Raw genomic sequence first — 16,311 nt, 5'->3', positions numbered from 1 at the left:
TCAATTTATTGAATTTATTTTGTATTTTCTTTTTTGTCTTTCTTGAGACTTGGATATACATAAAAGCTTTAAGGAAAACATGGTTTGTTTTGTTAGGGGATGTTATTCTCTGCCTCTAGAGTTTATAGCTATACATTTTCTTACCTTAAAACTCCTCACTAATTTCAAAATACCTTAAAACGCAAACATTCGAATTTTATGTCAATTCCGTTTTAAAAGCCAAAATCTATCTTTTCTCTTTTTCATTTAGGAATTATGTTCAACTATTTAACTTGCCGCCTGTCGAGATGGACACAGGACGTACTTATGGTAACACTACTAACAGCACTGGTCTATAGCTTTATGCTATTCTCGCCTCTGGCATATGGAGCAACCGGACCAATGGCTAATGAGGCTAATTCAACGATGTATGGCCTCAAATGGCTATCGTCATGGGAATTTTAATAAGGTTCTCGTCCTTTTTTGAAAGAAAGAGAGAGAGAGAGTTTGAGTTCGTGTTTATGTATATACAATCCTTGTCCAGTCCTGTGACTGTCGCCGCATCATTGTCGTCATCAACATTATATGTCTACCTACATATGTAAAGGAATCCTTTATCGTCATCGTCAACATCATCGATCCTTGTGTCGTAGTCGTAATTCGTAACCAAAACTGAATCAGTAAAGAGTCTCCCTGCGACTCTTGCCAAAGCCATTATCTTCGACATTGTGAAACATGAGATTAACAGAAGTTCGTGCAATACTGCGTCACCATCTACCACCGTCCACGTCTATAATACACCAATGACGATGTCGCTGTTTGCCTATCCTTTTACCACAACCATTGATCTATGTATAGGGATGTCCTTACATCGTAGGCATCGCAACGAAAAGGGCTTACAGCGTGTTGGTTGCAGAAATTAAGCTTATACTCTTCCTTTTTGGCAAATCAATAACTGAGTGTCCTTTATTTTAAAGTAAGAACGGTGCATGAAACTGGACTATGGAAATGCGTTGTATCAACTCCTCAAGAAATTATATTAATTTTAAATAAATAATTTAAACATTTTTGACTGAATGACGAATGATTTGTAGAAACTAAAAGATTTATACATACAAAAACATATATTTATTATTTTTTTGTACTTTTGAATAAAAACAATAAATTATAAATAATAGAATTTGGAAATATCAAAATTGTATAATTGTTTTATATGACTTTATGAGCAGCCATTTCTTGCGGAATGGTCACTCTAATACTATTCACTTTGGTTTATTTTGAAATCTGAATCAATTTTCTGAATTTAACCTTGGATAATTTTTGATGGTATATATTTAAATTTTTTTCTAGAAGTAAGTAAAAATATACTTAAAATCATAATTTATTCATGTTATTTAATAAATGATGGAAAAGTATGTGAACTCAAAATGTAAGAAAGAGGCTGGGCTGGGCTGGGCTGGGATGCGACTCACCGCTGATAACTTCCCATCCAATCCCGTCTGCTGATTTGTCCTGCTTAAGTTTTGTAGGTTTAAAAAGTTGTTAATTAATTATTCTAAATTTTAAAAATTTTATTTTATTTTGGTTTTTATATTTTGAAACAACATTTATTTAGAAGATAAAATTAGTTAAAAGCCGATAGCTCATTTTTTTAAAAGATATTTGAGTCGAAAATCAATTTTTATCAACTTTTATTAATTTTTTAGCTTCTTATTTGTGTGTAAAATTCGATTTTTCTCCAAATTATTCCGAATTTTGAAAACAATACTTCTTAAAAGATAAAATTAGTTTGAAGCCAAAATCTAAACTTTTTGAAAAGATATATGAGTCGAATATCAATTTTTACCAACTTTTAGTAATGTTTTTTTTAGGCTTTTATTTCTTATAAAAAAAATGTCAAATCGATTTTGCTTAAAATTTTACAAGATGTTTAAAATTGTTTCCTTCCTTACATTAAATTGTTTGAAGTTAAAATCGTCACGAAAAAAACTTCTCGAACGTACGTTCACATGCACGTACAGACATTTCTCTAAAAATCTTTTGTTTAAACTCGAGAAATGCCAAATTTCGGACCGATTACAATAACTTCCTATGGCAAGTTAACAATGGTTCAACAAATGTGTGTGAAGGTTAAAAACTTTAAAAAGAAGAGGTTGGGATGCGACCCATTCTGATATCTTCCTATCCCATTTGTTGATTTATCGTGCTTAAAAGTTTGCAGAGTTTCGTGTTGGGTTAAAAAAGTTGTTAGGTGCACTATTCTTAAAAAATTTAAAATTACCAACAATATATTTAATATAAGGAAATAGTTAAGTTTGGAAATCTAGTTTTGTTAAATAGATTTTAAGTTGATTACAAATTTTTAACAATTTAACAATTTTTACAAATTGAATGAATGAAATTAATTTGAGAGATATCGAGAACTGAATATCAATTTTTACCAAATTTGCGTACTATTTTTTGTAGAGTTTATTTTCTTATGAAAAAGCAGATTGTTGGATTTTTAAAAAAAAAAAAACGACAGAATATCGAACAATATTTTCTGTAAAATATTTTTAATTTTTGAAAAACTATATGTGTCGAAAATACGTTTTTAACAAGTTTGAGTATTGTTTTTTTGTGAGGGTTTTATTTTTTGTAAAAAAACTGTCAATTCGATTTTTCTCAAAATTTTACTGAATATTGACAGTAATATTCCTTAAAAGATAAAGGTAATTTAAATCTAGCACTTTAGAGGCGGAATCACTGATGGCTGCAAGCAATGTTGCCACTGGTTTTCAATGCTTAATGCAGGCAGCTAGGACTCCTTAAGAGGTTATTAGAGATTCGATCGGAATAGAAAAAGGCATTATCTTGCGATTGTAGCCGTCTAAAGTCAAATCTCCTCACAGTACTTCCTTGTTTTGATTTGGATCGGGATATCTGTAGCCATGCCTTGGCAACAAAGAGGAATGTTCAGACATCCTGTATACTGGAGAATAGTGTCGTGCGTCGATAGTCTGGTGGACAGTTGATTGATCAGGAGATGTCCATGTCCCCTTATGGATGTCAAGATGTGTAAACTGCGTACTAGCTAGCAGAACGTCTCGCCCCGCAACGAAATCGATCAGCCTGAATCCGTTGTCGAAGGGTGTGTCATGCAGGCTGTGTCTTCCTATTGTGCCATCAAAGATATCTTTTTTTCCTAGCTTGGCGTTACAATCTCCTATGACAATTTTACTGTCATAGCTGCTCATACGGCTTGTCCAAGAGCTCGATGAATATGTCCTTGGAGTCTTCATCTTCCTCCTTTGTTGGGGCATGCGCGCATATTACGCTTATGTTAGCGAATTTAGCCTTGAAGGGGATTCTCGTGATGCGCTCGGTCACAATGTTGAAGCTCAAGACTTTTTGCCTGAGTCTAGTTCCAACAACAAATCCACACCCAAATAGACGCTGTCTTTGTTCTCGGTAGCAGTTGACGTAGTATACATCGCAGTCTTTTAGTTTCCGTTGGACCGGTGCATCACATCGCACTTCTTGGATGGCGGTAATATCTGCCTTGCAGGAGTTTAGGGCTTCCGCTAATTGTTCAGCTGCACGTGGTCTGTTAAAGGACCTTACATTCCACGTACAGATCCGAAGTTCGTTGATCCGAAACATATTTGGTAAACTGAATTTAAGTTTGTAGTTGTGGACTACGACTCACAAATCCGTGTTGATAAGGAGATATAAATTCCCTTATAACAAATAAATATTTTGCTTAACAATAAGTGCAATGAGTTTTTTGTAGTAGAAATTTAAACAATAAAACGTAAATTAATGTCCATGATTTGCCTACCTTTGAAAATTGGAGTTATAAAAGATAATGTCGAATCCTCTTGAAAAATTCAATTGTAAAGAGATGACAATTATTTGAAGCAGCTTGGCTATAGAAACGCAGTTTTTGTTTAAAAAAACATGGAATTTCATCTGAATCAGCATAAAAACTTGGATTGGGCCATAAAATACCTTCTGTAATGTCTGAGAGTAGCGTTGCCAGACTCTGTTTAATTTTTTTTTTTAAATTTAACATTTGGATTTGAATTTAGATTTTTTCTACTTCTTGGAACAAATTTAGAAGAACCTTCATGGAAATACTTTAAGAAGTGGGCATTGATAAGTTCAATTTATGTTCCAGAAAGAAATATCGACTACCTTAAATATATACAATTGTTATTTAACTCAATGTATTTTTACATTTATTTTCAAAACTATTAATTGTATTGCAAATAGAATTGTTTTAAACTTTTGACGTTTATTAAATAATAAACAGTGTTTCCGGCCACACTGTTATAATAAAACATTCTTCCGAGCCCTTAAGAAAACCTTAAAGTAAATTAACGCATCAGTCGGTTAATTTTCGTTACACAGAAAAAAAAGCTGTCAAATTAACAATCAAAATTTGGCAAAATTTTCGCATTGACTACCAAAATATTCAATATCACAACCTTATTTCAAAAAATTTACTACTGGATAGTCAATAGAACAATTTTCGATTGTCAATTTTGGGTAGTCAATATGACAACAAAAGTAGTCAATAGAACAACTTCTTTAGTCAATATTCGTAGTCGTATCGACTACCACAGGTGTGATAATGACAACCGTAGTTGTAAAAAAAATTCGGATCCCAAAATTGACAACTGAAAATTGGTCTATTGACTATCGTGGTTATCGGCTGAAAATTGTCTACCAAAATAGTCAATATGATGACTTTTTTCGTTCTGTGTAAAAACAAATATAAAATGGTTGTTTCAAACTTAGTAGCCTTAGTTTATTTAGTGTATGTTTTTTGACAATCTTCAGTCTCTTCAATTCAAGCCCTTGCTTGTTAAATTTAATTTATGCCTCTACGTAACATGGATTTGCTTCCATATATACAAAATCTTAATATTTTATTCAAAACTTTATTTCGTTTACCTTTCAATATACAACAAAAATAATAATATATCTATGTATATTATTAAAAAAATTTAAATTCCATTTATTTCTATTCATCTTCAGGCACCAACCAAATGTCAGAGGTACAATCCCCACCAGGATAACGAATTTCATGTGGCAATGCTGGTCCATATGGTTCATTTCCGAAATCAACCAAAAAATCTTCATTGACTTTCATTCCTCCATTTATTGGATCAATATCTAACATTGCAATAGTTCCGCCAGCAGCAACCATTTTGGGATAGAATTGTTTATCCCATGGTGAGCACAATGAAGTTGAAACGTAAAGACGCCTTCCATCTAACGATAGCTGCATCATCTGTGGCCCTCCTTCAAGACGACGACCTTTAATGACACGTGCTGGTGGTTGCTCCTATATATACAAATACATATTTCTTAAGAGTTCAACATTCTCAACAAAATCAGGTAAAGTTCTTATACCTTTAGTTCCTTGTCTTCGATCACCTTTACCCCTGAATCCTTACAAATCGATCCACCTAGAAAAACTTGGCCAACCAACTTTGGCTCTTCGGGGTTTGTTATGTCATATTGACGAACATCACCGTGCAGCCAGTTATTAACATACAAAAACCGGTCATCCAATGAAATGAGAATGTCAGACATCATTCCTCCAATATATTCCGCAGCTAAACCTTCGACCTTCTTCTGTGGAACATCGATGACCATCTTTGCCGTGAATTGATCTGAATTTGGTTGCTTCTTGAAGTGGAAAACTTTGGAATTCAAGCAGCAGCCCACATAGCCCTGTGGCTGCTTTGGATCGTGAAGAAATCGAACTTCCAAGGGAGTGGCACCCTCCAATCCCAAATCTATGGTCTGGATCAAGGTTTGAGTTGACCATTTGTAGAAATTCAAACGACAGCCGTATTGGGTGAAGTCTTTGATGTGACTCGCGTCCCAGCCTCTGTTGTTTTTAAGGTTCAAAATTGAGATTTTGTGATGTTTGTTTAACACTATTTAAGTACTTACGACCGCCAAAGTTTTGGGGCTCCCCATTCAGTGGATATCATAGCATCGAAATAAGGTTGATACCAGTAATCATATCCACAAAGTGCCTTCTTATCACCTTTGGTCCATGTTCCCAAGCAATTGAACTCAGAGTCGAATTGTATAAAGTCACCCTTGGTATTTCCGTCCTTATCACCCATGGTCGAGATCATGATATTGCCATTGGCAAGGCAATGTGTTGTATGAGGAGCTGTTACGTTGTGTTGCTTCAAAACATCTCCACTTATTGCCTTTACAATTTCAGGTTTTCGAGGATCAGTGGCAACGTCAACAACATAAATATTATCCGATATTAAACTTGGTAAAATGAGCTTGTCCCGCTTTGGAACCACGGATGCATTTTCATCGACCAAATGACAACTGGAGCAAGCGTTCCAGCCACTGTGATGAAGCTCATTGTTCTTGTAATTGGTGTAAGTCCGATGAATAATCTATGAATGAAAATAATAAGTAATATTATTTGAAAACTTTGTAAAGAAGACTTGAACACTCTTATCTTTTGATACAAAATTTGATAAGATAATGATAATTTCTTAGCTTTTATTTTAGGAAAAACTTTATCACTCACTTGGGTATATGTTGGACTTTTTGGATCAACGTCAACCGTAGACAAATAGTCACCATGTGGTTCATCTAGATTTGGCTGCACAGTGACAACGTACAGAAGCTTCTCACGAGGTCCATTTTTCATAGCATCAAGCGGTGTTGCATATCCGGGCCCTTTACAGCATTCTATAAAGAAATCATATTGAAAGACAAATGAGAAGGTTTTCAAAACAAAGCAGGAACCGCATAAGGATTTGTTGTATATTTTTTGTATTAAGTCGTATAGAGTTCAAACGCAGGTAATGTACAATGTACTTGGGAAAGCGCAGTTTATTGAAATAGACATTCTTTTATTGAAATTCATATTCATTCATAATTTGTGCATAAAAGAATAAGGTAAATGTATCGATTTTAACAGAAGTTGCCTAAGTTCATGAATTTCAAGTATAGGGTGCTTTGTTGTCTATACTTTAGCAGTTGAAAATGTCAAGCGTAATTATTTTCATTTAGTAAAGGCAACGCTTTCAAAATCCAAACTGTAACGGTTTACATTAATAGAAATGAACACGAGAAAAGTATACAATATTTTTGGAAAAAAAAGATACGTTTCAAAACAATTTCTTATATTTCTGCTTGAAATGCTCCAAAAACTCTCCAAACAACTGGGTTTTAGCTCTTAAAAATAGCATATATAGAAAACTATTGGAATCTTGGAATGCTTTTAGATATTGGCTTATTGACTTATTTTATATTTTAACAAAAATTGTGGTCACTATTCAGTAACATTTTGAGAAAAATCGAATCGAAAGTTTTTTTAACAAAAAATAAAAACCTAAAACAAAATTGATTTTCGACTCAAATATCTTTTCAAAAATTAGTAAATTTTAAATTTTTAAATCTACAAAAAATAGTACGCAAATTTTGTAACATGTGCATTACTCGATATCTTGGAATAGTAGAAGATATTGACTTCAAATTTGTTTCTTCCATCCAAATTGTATTTGTTTATAGAAGAAATAAAAGCATTTAAGAAATTTGTATTTGTTTATATAGGTAAGAAATAAAACTTTTAAGAAATGCTACTAACATTGGTAAAAATTGTTTTTCGACTAAAAATCTCGTTAACAAAAACAGATTTTGAGATCAAACTATTTCGTTATAATGCTAAATATTGTTAGTAATTTTGAATTTTTTCAGAATAATTCAATTGTAAACATTTTTAGAACAACTCGAACACTTACAAGCTTTTAAGCATGACAAATCTACAGACGTGATGTTATGTTATTAGTGTGGGTCGCAACAAGCCTCTTTTTTGTATTGTATTTATGACGTGGGTATCAAATTTAATAATTATTCATTTGATTAAATGTTGAGGGTTTCTTTGTAACAATGTTTTAACTATTTATACAATTTGTTGTTATCTATCTACATAAGGTTGTGGCAATATTTGTCTTGTTTGAATTGAACTTAGATAGTAATATATTGGAATTATGTACCTGTTGTTTTCGAGAACAATATTATTATTTGTGTAAGGTTTGGCTTATCAAAGAAATAAAAATATTTGAATACAATTCAAATAGATAATAAATGCAATGGTCCCATAATCAAATGATTCAGCATTCCTTTTTTGAAACCGTTTTAGCAGTATTAATATCAAATATGTTATCATTGTACGAACCTAAACTATGTACTTATGTATGTATGTAATAAAAAAAAATACAATAATATTTGTTTGCTTTATTACTTGTTTTATAAAGAAAATTAAAGTTTGTTTAGCTTCTAATCAAAATAAATATTGGAGTACAAAAAACAAAGAATTCTTATTAAATTTGATGTTTTATTTACGAACCAAGGCCTGTAAAGACGATCAGGGGAACATCGTAGTAGAACCGCAATGCTGAGAATATGGAAAGATCACTTCTCCAAATTATGTAACGGCGATGTCGAACCGAATTCCGCTGTAAGGGAGATAGAACCACTCAACCTCGTGACACAGATCAACAATTCCTCCTACCCGACCTTGACGAAGTGAAGATAGCTATATCTAAACTTAAGTCAAACAAAGCTGCTGGAGCTGACGGCATCGCTGCCGAACTATTCAAAGCAGCAGGCGATGACTTTGTACGGAGCATGCACCAACTCATCTGCAAAATATGGTTGGAAGAAAGCATGCCCGATGAGTGGAATCTCAGCATAGTATACCTGATACATAAGAAAGGAGATCCTTTAAATTGCGCCAACTACAGAGGCATCAGTCTCCTTAACATTGCGTATAAGATCCTTTCTGCCGTATTATGTGAACGTCTGAAGCCATTCGTCAACAACCTGATTGGTCCTTATCAGTGTGGCTTCAGACCAGGAAAGTCCACTATCGACCAAAAATTCACACTACGGCAGATCTTGGAAAAAACCCAGGAGCCTCAAATCGATACCCACGATCTCTTTATCGATTTAAAAGCCGCGTATAACAGCATCTATAGGGAAGAGCTCTACCGAGCAATGTCTAGTTTTGGCATCCCTGTCAAACTTTTCCGTTTGTGCAGAATGACGATGGAGAATGCACACTGCTCTATCAAGGTCGGAAAAGATCTTACCGATGCATTTGATGTCAAAAAAGGTTTTAGGCAAGGCGATGCACTGCCATGCGACTTCTTGAATATTGTTCTGGAAAGAATTGTGCAAAACTCTTACGCAGATGATATTGACATAATTGGAAGATCAAAGCGTGATGTCAGTGGAGCGTTTTTGAGCATTGCGACGGAAGTGAAGAAGATGGGTTTAGTGGGCAATGAGGGCAAGACCAAGTATATGCTGTCATCAAAAAAGGACACTGAACGACGTCGTCTTGGAAAAAACGTCACCATGGACAGCTATAACTTTGAGGTAGTTAAGGACTTTGTCTACCTAGGCACCGCTATTAATGCAGGCAACGACAGCAGCGCTGAAATCAAACGAAGAATAACTCTTGCAAATCGCTGCTTCTTTGGACTTAGAAGGCAATTGAGAAGTAAAGTCCTCTCTCGAGCATGTAAAATCACCATCTCCAGCCCGTAAGGTCTTCGAATCCAATCCCGAGGGACGGCTCAGTAGAGGAAGACCGCGACTCAGGTGGCGCACCCAGGTGGGAGAGGACCTCAACCAACTTGGCGTGTGAAACTGGAGACAGCTAGCTAGGGACCGAGCTGGCTGGAGACGCTTGTTGGTTGAGGCCCAGGTCGGCCCCGGACTGTAGCGCCACCTTAAGTAAGTAAGTAAGTAAGTAAGTGTTTACAATTACACCGTTTGATCAAAAAAGCCAATATAGTTATCTGAGAAAAGTATACGGCTTGTGTCCACATAAGTAAACTTATATCAAAATATAATTATTACACTATTTCTTTTGGAACAACAGTTCGAAAATAATATTGTTTTTTTTTTTTGTTAAGTATTATAAGAAAATAACTTAACTTTTTAGTTCCTCCTTTTTCCATCAATTCCCACTCGATAAACTCTTTGTTCGCGATAATCTCAAAAACTATTAAACAGATTTTTATTATACAATATGAGGAAATTATAAAAATTTGTCGATACTTGTTGACAAAATTAAGAGATTACCCCTAGGAAGTTATTATAATTCATTCTATTTGTTTAATTGAAAATGTTGGCTTTTCTTCAAGTTTCAAAAGAGAGAGAGAGAGAGGCAATGACACGTATAGGGGGGCATGAATACCCCCTATAAGTGTTTTGTTTTTATTTCCGTAGGAACTCCCTTGAATTTAAAGCTATCGTATTTCGTTAATGGATATGAATTATATATTTTTAATAATTTATTTTGTATATATGTATGAAAACTAAATTTAAATTTTACTCCCTTAAACATTATTTTCCAAAAGTACTAAGTTTAACTGATAACTGGACCAAGAACATAATATGAATCGAAAATTCATCCCTTTTTCATTTCAAATTCATCAACTTTTGACTAATGGACTATTTAGGGGGGAGGGGGTTCATATGAGCTAAAAAGCTGATATAGTTAATTGTTATGATAAGAGATTTCATCTAAAGATTTGTTACTAATTTAACGACATTTTTCAAAAAGTGGTTTGCTGTCAAGCAACTAAAATTTTGATTTCACTCAATTTAGAATTTGGTAAAACGTAAGCAATACTTTTAATTATTTTTGTAAAATATTGTTTCTAAGAAAAAGTAATTCGTAAAAAATGTCGAACTCGAGCTTTTAATCAATTACGATGGTAAAAAAACTATGCTCCCATTACTTCCGTCTGTCTATCAAAGTCTTGTTTCGATTAAGTTCAAACTGGGAAATTATTTTTTCGAACCGATAATCGTAAGGCGTTTTTTTCTTCATTTTTTTAATACGAAAATTCAATTTTTTTTTTAAATTAGCCGATAATTTGTTTTAAGACTTTTGAACTTTTGTTAATATGGCTTCTTTCCACAAGAAAAACATATTTCTGTATTGCTACAGAAGAGTACCCTTCAATGGCTATATATATATATTTTTTTTTGTTGATATTTAAAAATATATTGATTTTTGTTTACAAAACTCGATATCTTAGAAAGGGGTCACCATCACCATGCAAAATGTACAGTCTTAAAAAATTAAATTAATCTACTTTTTGAAGTGAATTTGCTGTGGATGCTCTAGAACTAAGATTTAAACACAAATTTCAATAATATAAATGTACCAAAAACAGCAAATGTGACACTTTTGTAAAACTAATGGAATGGCTAAATTAAAAACATAATGAACTTCTCATAGGTATCTATTGGTATAAAAGCCTTAAATCTCTTGAGATTTGAAGTGAAAAGAGATTCTGTGAGTGCTACACAAATTATTTCCTTACCTTTATTTGTTTTTTATTTAATTTTTAGATAAATTAAATTCGTTGTTCTTTAATGATCAAAATAGAATTTAAGAACCAATTATTTTTCTCTATACAATTTTTAAGTCTAGTTGACTTCTTTACATCAAAATATTTTCTAGTAATTATAGACTCAAGAAAATTGAGTTCGCAAATATGGACGTCAAAAAAAGCCCGATTTTAATATCATTTTCTCTCATTTTCTGGGTTATGGAATTTTTGTAGCGTTCTTCGCATTATCAGCAACGAAAACAAGAAAGTAGAATCAGTAGAGATATCGACTTCAAATAAATTTTGTTTTACAGACAATACCATAAAAAGAAGCAGAAAGGACTTTAAAAAATAATTGTATGGGTGAGTGTTTTTTTTATTATAGCAATTTTAACAAAAAGTTAACAAATTAAATTCAAAGTCGACTCTAAAAATGAGCTTGTTATTCAGGTTTGAATATTTGATAATTTTAAATGATATAACTAACTTTTAAAGAAAGAAAATGTGTCTCTATCTTTTTTTAAATCATACTTTATCCTTTTAGGGTTTGTAATTTCGTAACCAATTTTCAAAGAAAATATTTATTTATAGATGATTTTAAGTTCCTAAATTAACAATCACGAATGATGTGTTGGCTTTCTTTGAGGTCATGCCACAAGTTACTATTATCAGGACAAAACAACACCATTTAATATCACCGATTCATAAACCTACGTCACCAAACAATGTACAATATTTGAACAAACTTGGATTCAGTCAAACGCCTTAACAAATTATTGTGCGCTTACAAGATCACCCGTCTTCTTTAAAAAAAGCGAAAACAAGTGTAAAAAAGGTTTAATAAATTGATCAGACCATCGGATTTGAACTGGGGACCTCTCAATCTCCCAATAATTTAAAAAAAGTATACAAGTGCTCTAAGTCACGTTTAAAACGAAGAGTTCTAGTGTATTAAGTTAAGACACACTTGAAAAGGATTTTTAAAATAAGGAACTGCTTTCATTGCTTACACAATTTTTTTTTAATCAACTGTCAGTTTTCTTATAATTGATTCGAATAAATAAAGGTAATGGCATTAAAATATTCTTTGTAATTTTTTTTGCTGTTAAAGTAAAATTATATTCTTAGAAAAATCCAATCGGAAAAATTTTGTTTGTTAAAGCAAAATTATGTTATTAGATAAATCCATTCGGTATTTTTCCTCATAAGAAAAAGTAAATTTTTGCTTAAATTAATTAAAATTGTTTTTCGGCTTGAAATGTCGAGAAAAAAAAAAGAAACGATGTTGAAATGAATGTTATTTTAACAAGTGCAAAACATAATTGCATAGTTTCTGTTATTTTTAAAAACAATTGAATTGACAACTTTTTGCACAAAACACGAAAATCAACATAAACAACACAAAAACTTTTGAGAAATAGTTTTCGACTCAATGAATGAAGAAAGCAAATACTTAATTTTGTTTTTATTTCACACCATATAATTCTTATAAAAATCGAAGTTATCAGTGAAGGTCGCATTCCAGCCTTTTTTTTTTTAAATATGAAAGCAATCCATGGTAGCATTTGGTAAGACTGTTAAATTTTATAATAAATTTTCAATCGATTTTCTTCAAAATTGTACCCAATATTTTGCATAATATAAAAAAAGAGATGGTTAGTGCGTTGGACTGTCATGCAAGGGGTCTTGGGTTCAATCCCTGCCTGTGCCACCTTAATTTAAAAAAAAAAAAAAAAAAAAAATTCGCGGGTACTGCCTCTTGCGAGGAATTAACAAATCCTTCAAGAGTAATTCTTGTCATGAAAAAGTGCTTTCTCAAACTAACCGTTCGGATTCGCCCTAAAATTGTAGGTCCCTTCCATTCCTGACAACATTACTCGCACACAGGAATGGTTGAGAGTTGTAAGTCACTAGGCCCCGGTTCACAACGGATTGTTGCGCCACCCCATTTGATTTTTTGAAAAGTTTGTCTATAATGTACTCGTATCAATTTTTACAAAATTTTATGAAAAAACGGACTGTTCGATTTTTATATAAAAATTACTGAATATCGAAAACAATATTTTCTGTGAAATAAAATAAGTTTGAAGCCAATATTTTAATTTTTGAAAAGCTATTTGAGTTGAAAGTAAATTTTTACAAAGTTTAAGAGTTATATTTTTTGTTAAAAACTGTTAATTCGATGTTTTATAAAATTTTACCGAATGTTAAAAACAATAGTTCTTATAAGATAGAATTAGTTTGAAGCGAATATTTCAAACTTTAAAAAGATGTTTGAGTCGAAAATCAAGTTTTACCAACTTTTGTTAAATTTTTTGTACAAAAACTGTCAATTCGATTTTTTTCAAAATTTTACTGAATATTAACCACAATGTTTTTTGAAATATAAAAGATAGTTTAAAGCCAATATTTTAAATTTTTGAAAAGATATTTGAGTCGAAAATCAATTTTTATGAACTTTTATACATTTTTTTTAGGTTTTATTTTTTGTGTCCTAATGTTGGAAACAATATTTCTTATAATTAAGAATTAGTAAGAAGCTATTATCTCAAAGTTTTGAAAAGATATTTGAGTCCAAAATCATTTTTTATCAACTTTTGTTAATTGTTTTCGTTTTTTATTTTTTTGTAAAAAAACTGTCAATTCAAAAATTTTACTGAATGTTTACAACAGTATTTTTTGAAAGAAAAAAGTCAATTAAAGCCAAAGTTTTGAAAAGATATTCAATTTTTACCAATTTTGAGAAAAGTTTTTTTAGATTTTTATTTTTTATAAAAAAACTGTTTATTCGATTTTTCTCACAATTGTATCAGATGTCAAAAACATTATTTTTCGTTGCACAAAATTGTTTTGGAGATGAAATCATATTCTAGTCGTACAATTTTGGAGGTGACAAATTTTTTTTTCAGTTTTTTTGATTTATAAAAAAAACGATAATTGGATTTTTTTCAAAAAATATATTTCTTTAATATCACGTTTTAATATATTATATACAATTTAATTCAAGTCTCTAGCGTTTTTGGTTCGTAAGATATTTAGGGTTAACCAAAATGTTCACCTTTTTTTCAAACTGATATGGTAAAAAACCCACCCACGCAATTTTCTTGAGAGCCTTTTCTGCATCTTTCTGCCTTATTATCTGTATAACAAAAATTATTTCATATCGATATCTCTTCTGGTTCTTGAGCTATGGACGACGAAAAAACCTTCGCGAGCCTACGGACGTACGGGCGTACGAACGTACGTACAAACGCACGCACAGACATCTTTCTAAAAATCTTTTATTTCGACTCTATGGACCTTGAAACGTCGAGAAATGTCAAAATTTTTAATTTGAGAAATCGGATCCATTACAATAACTTCCTATGGGAAGTTAATAAAATTGAAGTCAATACAATATTTTTTTCGTCTATTTGAAAAAACATATGTCAAAAACGGTTTTTACGTTGCTTAAATTTAGTCTGGTGGTAATGTAGTATTAAGTTCACGAAATGTTTGAGTTAAAATTATTTGTTTGCCAGTTTTGTTGACTTTATAAAATTTGACTTAGTTAAATTTTGATTAAACTCGAACTTATTTAGTGTACCTTTATAACTTATTTTTTCAAAGTCTTTCTTGCCTATCTTGATCTATGTTTTTTACTATGTCAAATAATTTTGATTTTCGATCGTATAAGAAATCAGCAATTATAGTAAAATATTGCATTCCTTAACGAAGAGCCTTAAAAAACAAACATGACGTCATAGTTCAAATTGATATTGGCAAAATAATTTTATATTCCAATGTTCTCCTTTATTAAGCCTGGCTCCAATACTTTCTTGAATACCAACTATTAATTTAAGTGCAAATAAACTTATGTACTGAAAAATATCCAGACAAACAAACGAACTGAAAAAATTATTAATTATTTGTTAAAATAACTTAAGTTCATATGATTGTTTTTTTTTTTAACTTTCACTTTCTCCACGATTATTTTCTTTCTTTTAGTAAAGTTTAAAGTTTTACGTCATTGACATTTTCAACTGCCTGCTTGTATGCCATCTTGTACAATTCATAAAATCGATCATTAACAAAAACGAACAATAAAAAATTCACAAGATCAATCAAATAAAAAATTTAATTGTTATATTTGTTAATATGCACATTTAACTCACTTTTAGATTTTCCCATTTTGTTTAAATATATTTTCCGAAACTAACTTCCAAAACTCTTAACTGATCAAAAAACACAAGAAAAGTAGGTACCACCTGAAGTATATAAGACCGGCAACTGACTAAAAGCTAAAGCAATTTGATTTTTGTTTTGTTATCAAATTTAAAAATAAATATAGCTTTTCTTTAAGTATTATCATAACTTATGTACTTGTTTACAATAAAACAAATAAATTGCAATTGGTGACGGAATAATTGATAATGAAACTGATAAATACAATTTTACGATCCAAGCTTTTTTATAAAAAAGCTTTTACTGAACTTGCTCTCTTTTTTAATTTAAATTGATATTATTGTAATGGCATTGTTGCCAATTGTTTTTTTTTGTATGATTATCGGATACGTCATTTGCAAAATTAAATGATAAGTTTTATTATTCATGAAATAGAAAAATATATGTTGCATTTTTTTTGGTTCCAAAAGATAAAAATACTGAATTCATTGATTAATTGAATATAAATCATGGTTTGTTTGATTTTGTACAATATTTGTAAAAACGATTAATTTTATTTTTATGTTAGTGTTTAAGGAATAGAAATATTGAACTGCAAGGGAAATCTGCGAAAAATCTCTTTCACAAAAATTAATTGCTATTTACAAGGGAAAAAATGGTGGAACAGAACGTTGGAAATATGGTTTTTCTAAAAAGGACTTTGTATTCTTTATAACATATTTGTTAAAAAGTTATTTGCACTTGGTACTGAATGCACTCATGCAAATTTCTAATTGTG

At 31.4% G+C, this 16,311-nt stretch overlaps 2 protein-coding genes across 2 annotated transcripts in view; one reads left to right on the top strand and one right to left on the bottom strand.

Moving 5' to 3' along the window:
- Positions 1–1,142, top strand: part of LOC129941903 (protein O-mannosyl-transferase 2) — a 54,982-nt gene extending 53,840 nt beyond the window's left edge. The window contains exon 13 of the mRNA XM_056050673.1: positions 251–1,142. Within this exon, the coding sequence (XP_055906648.1) occupies positions 251–444 (194 nt within the window). The 3' untranslated portion in view covers positions 445–1,142. The remainder of the gene's footprint in view (positions 1–250) is intronic.
- Positions 1,143–4,890: 3,748 nt separating this feature from the next.
- Positions 4,891–15,683, bottom strand: LOC129941999 (methanethiol oxidase). The gene is made up of 5 exons (XM_056050792.1): positions 15,524–15,683; positions 6,536–6,699; positions 5,929–6,398; positions 5,380–5,863; positions 4,891–5,311 (listed from the first exon to the last, which is right to left on the bottom strand). The coding sequence occupies exons 1-5, from the start codon at positions 15,537–15,539 to the stop codon at positions 4,988–4,990; spliced, it is 1,458 nt and encodes a 485-aa protein (XP_055906767.1). The 5' UTR covers positions 15,540–15,683; the 3' UTR covers positions 4,891–4,987.
- Positions 15,684–16,311: the final 628 nt, after the last annotated feature.

Source organism: Eupeodes corollae, chromosome 1, assembly GCF_945859685.1.
Source record: "Eupeodes corollae chromosome 1, idEupCoro1.1, whole genome shotgun sequence".
Lineage (NCBI taxonomy): Eukaryota > Metazoa > Arthropoda > Insecta > Diptera > Syrphidae > Eupeodes > Eupeodes corollae.
Note: the sequence above shows the minus strand (reverse complement) of the source record. Positions and strands in the feature narration are given on the sequence as shown.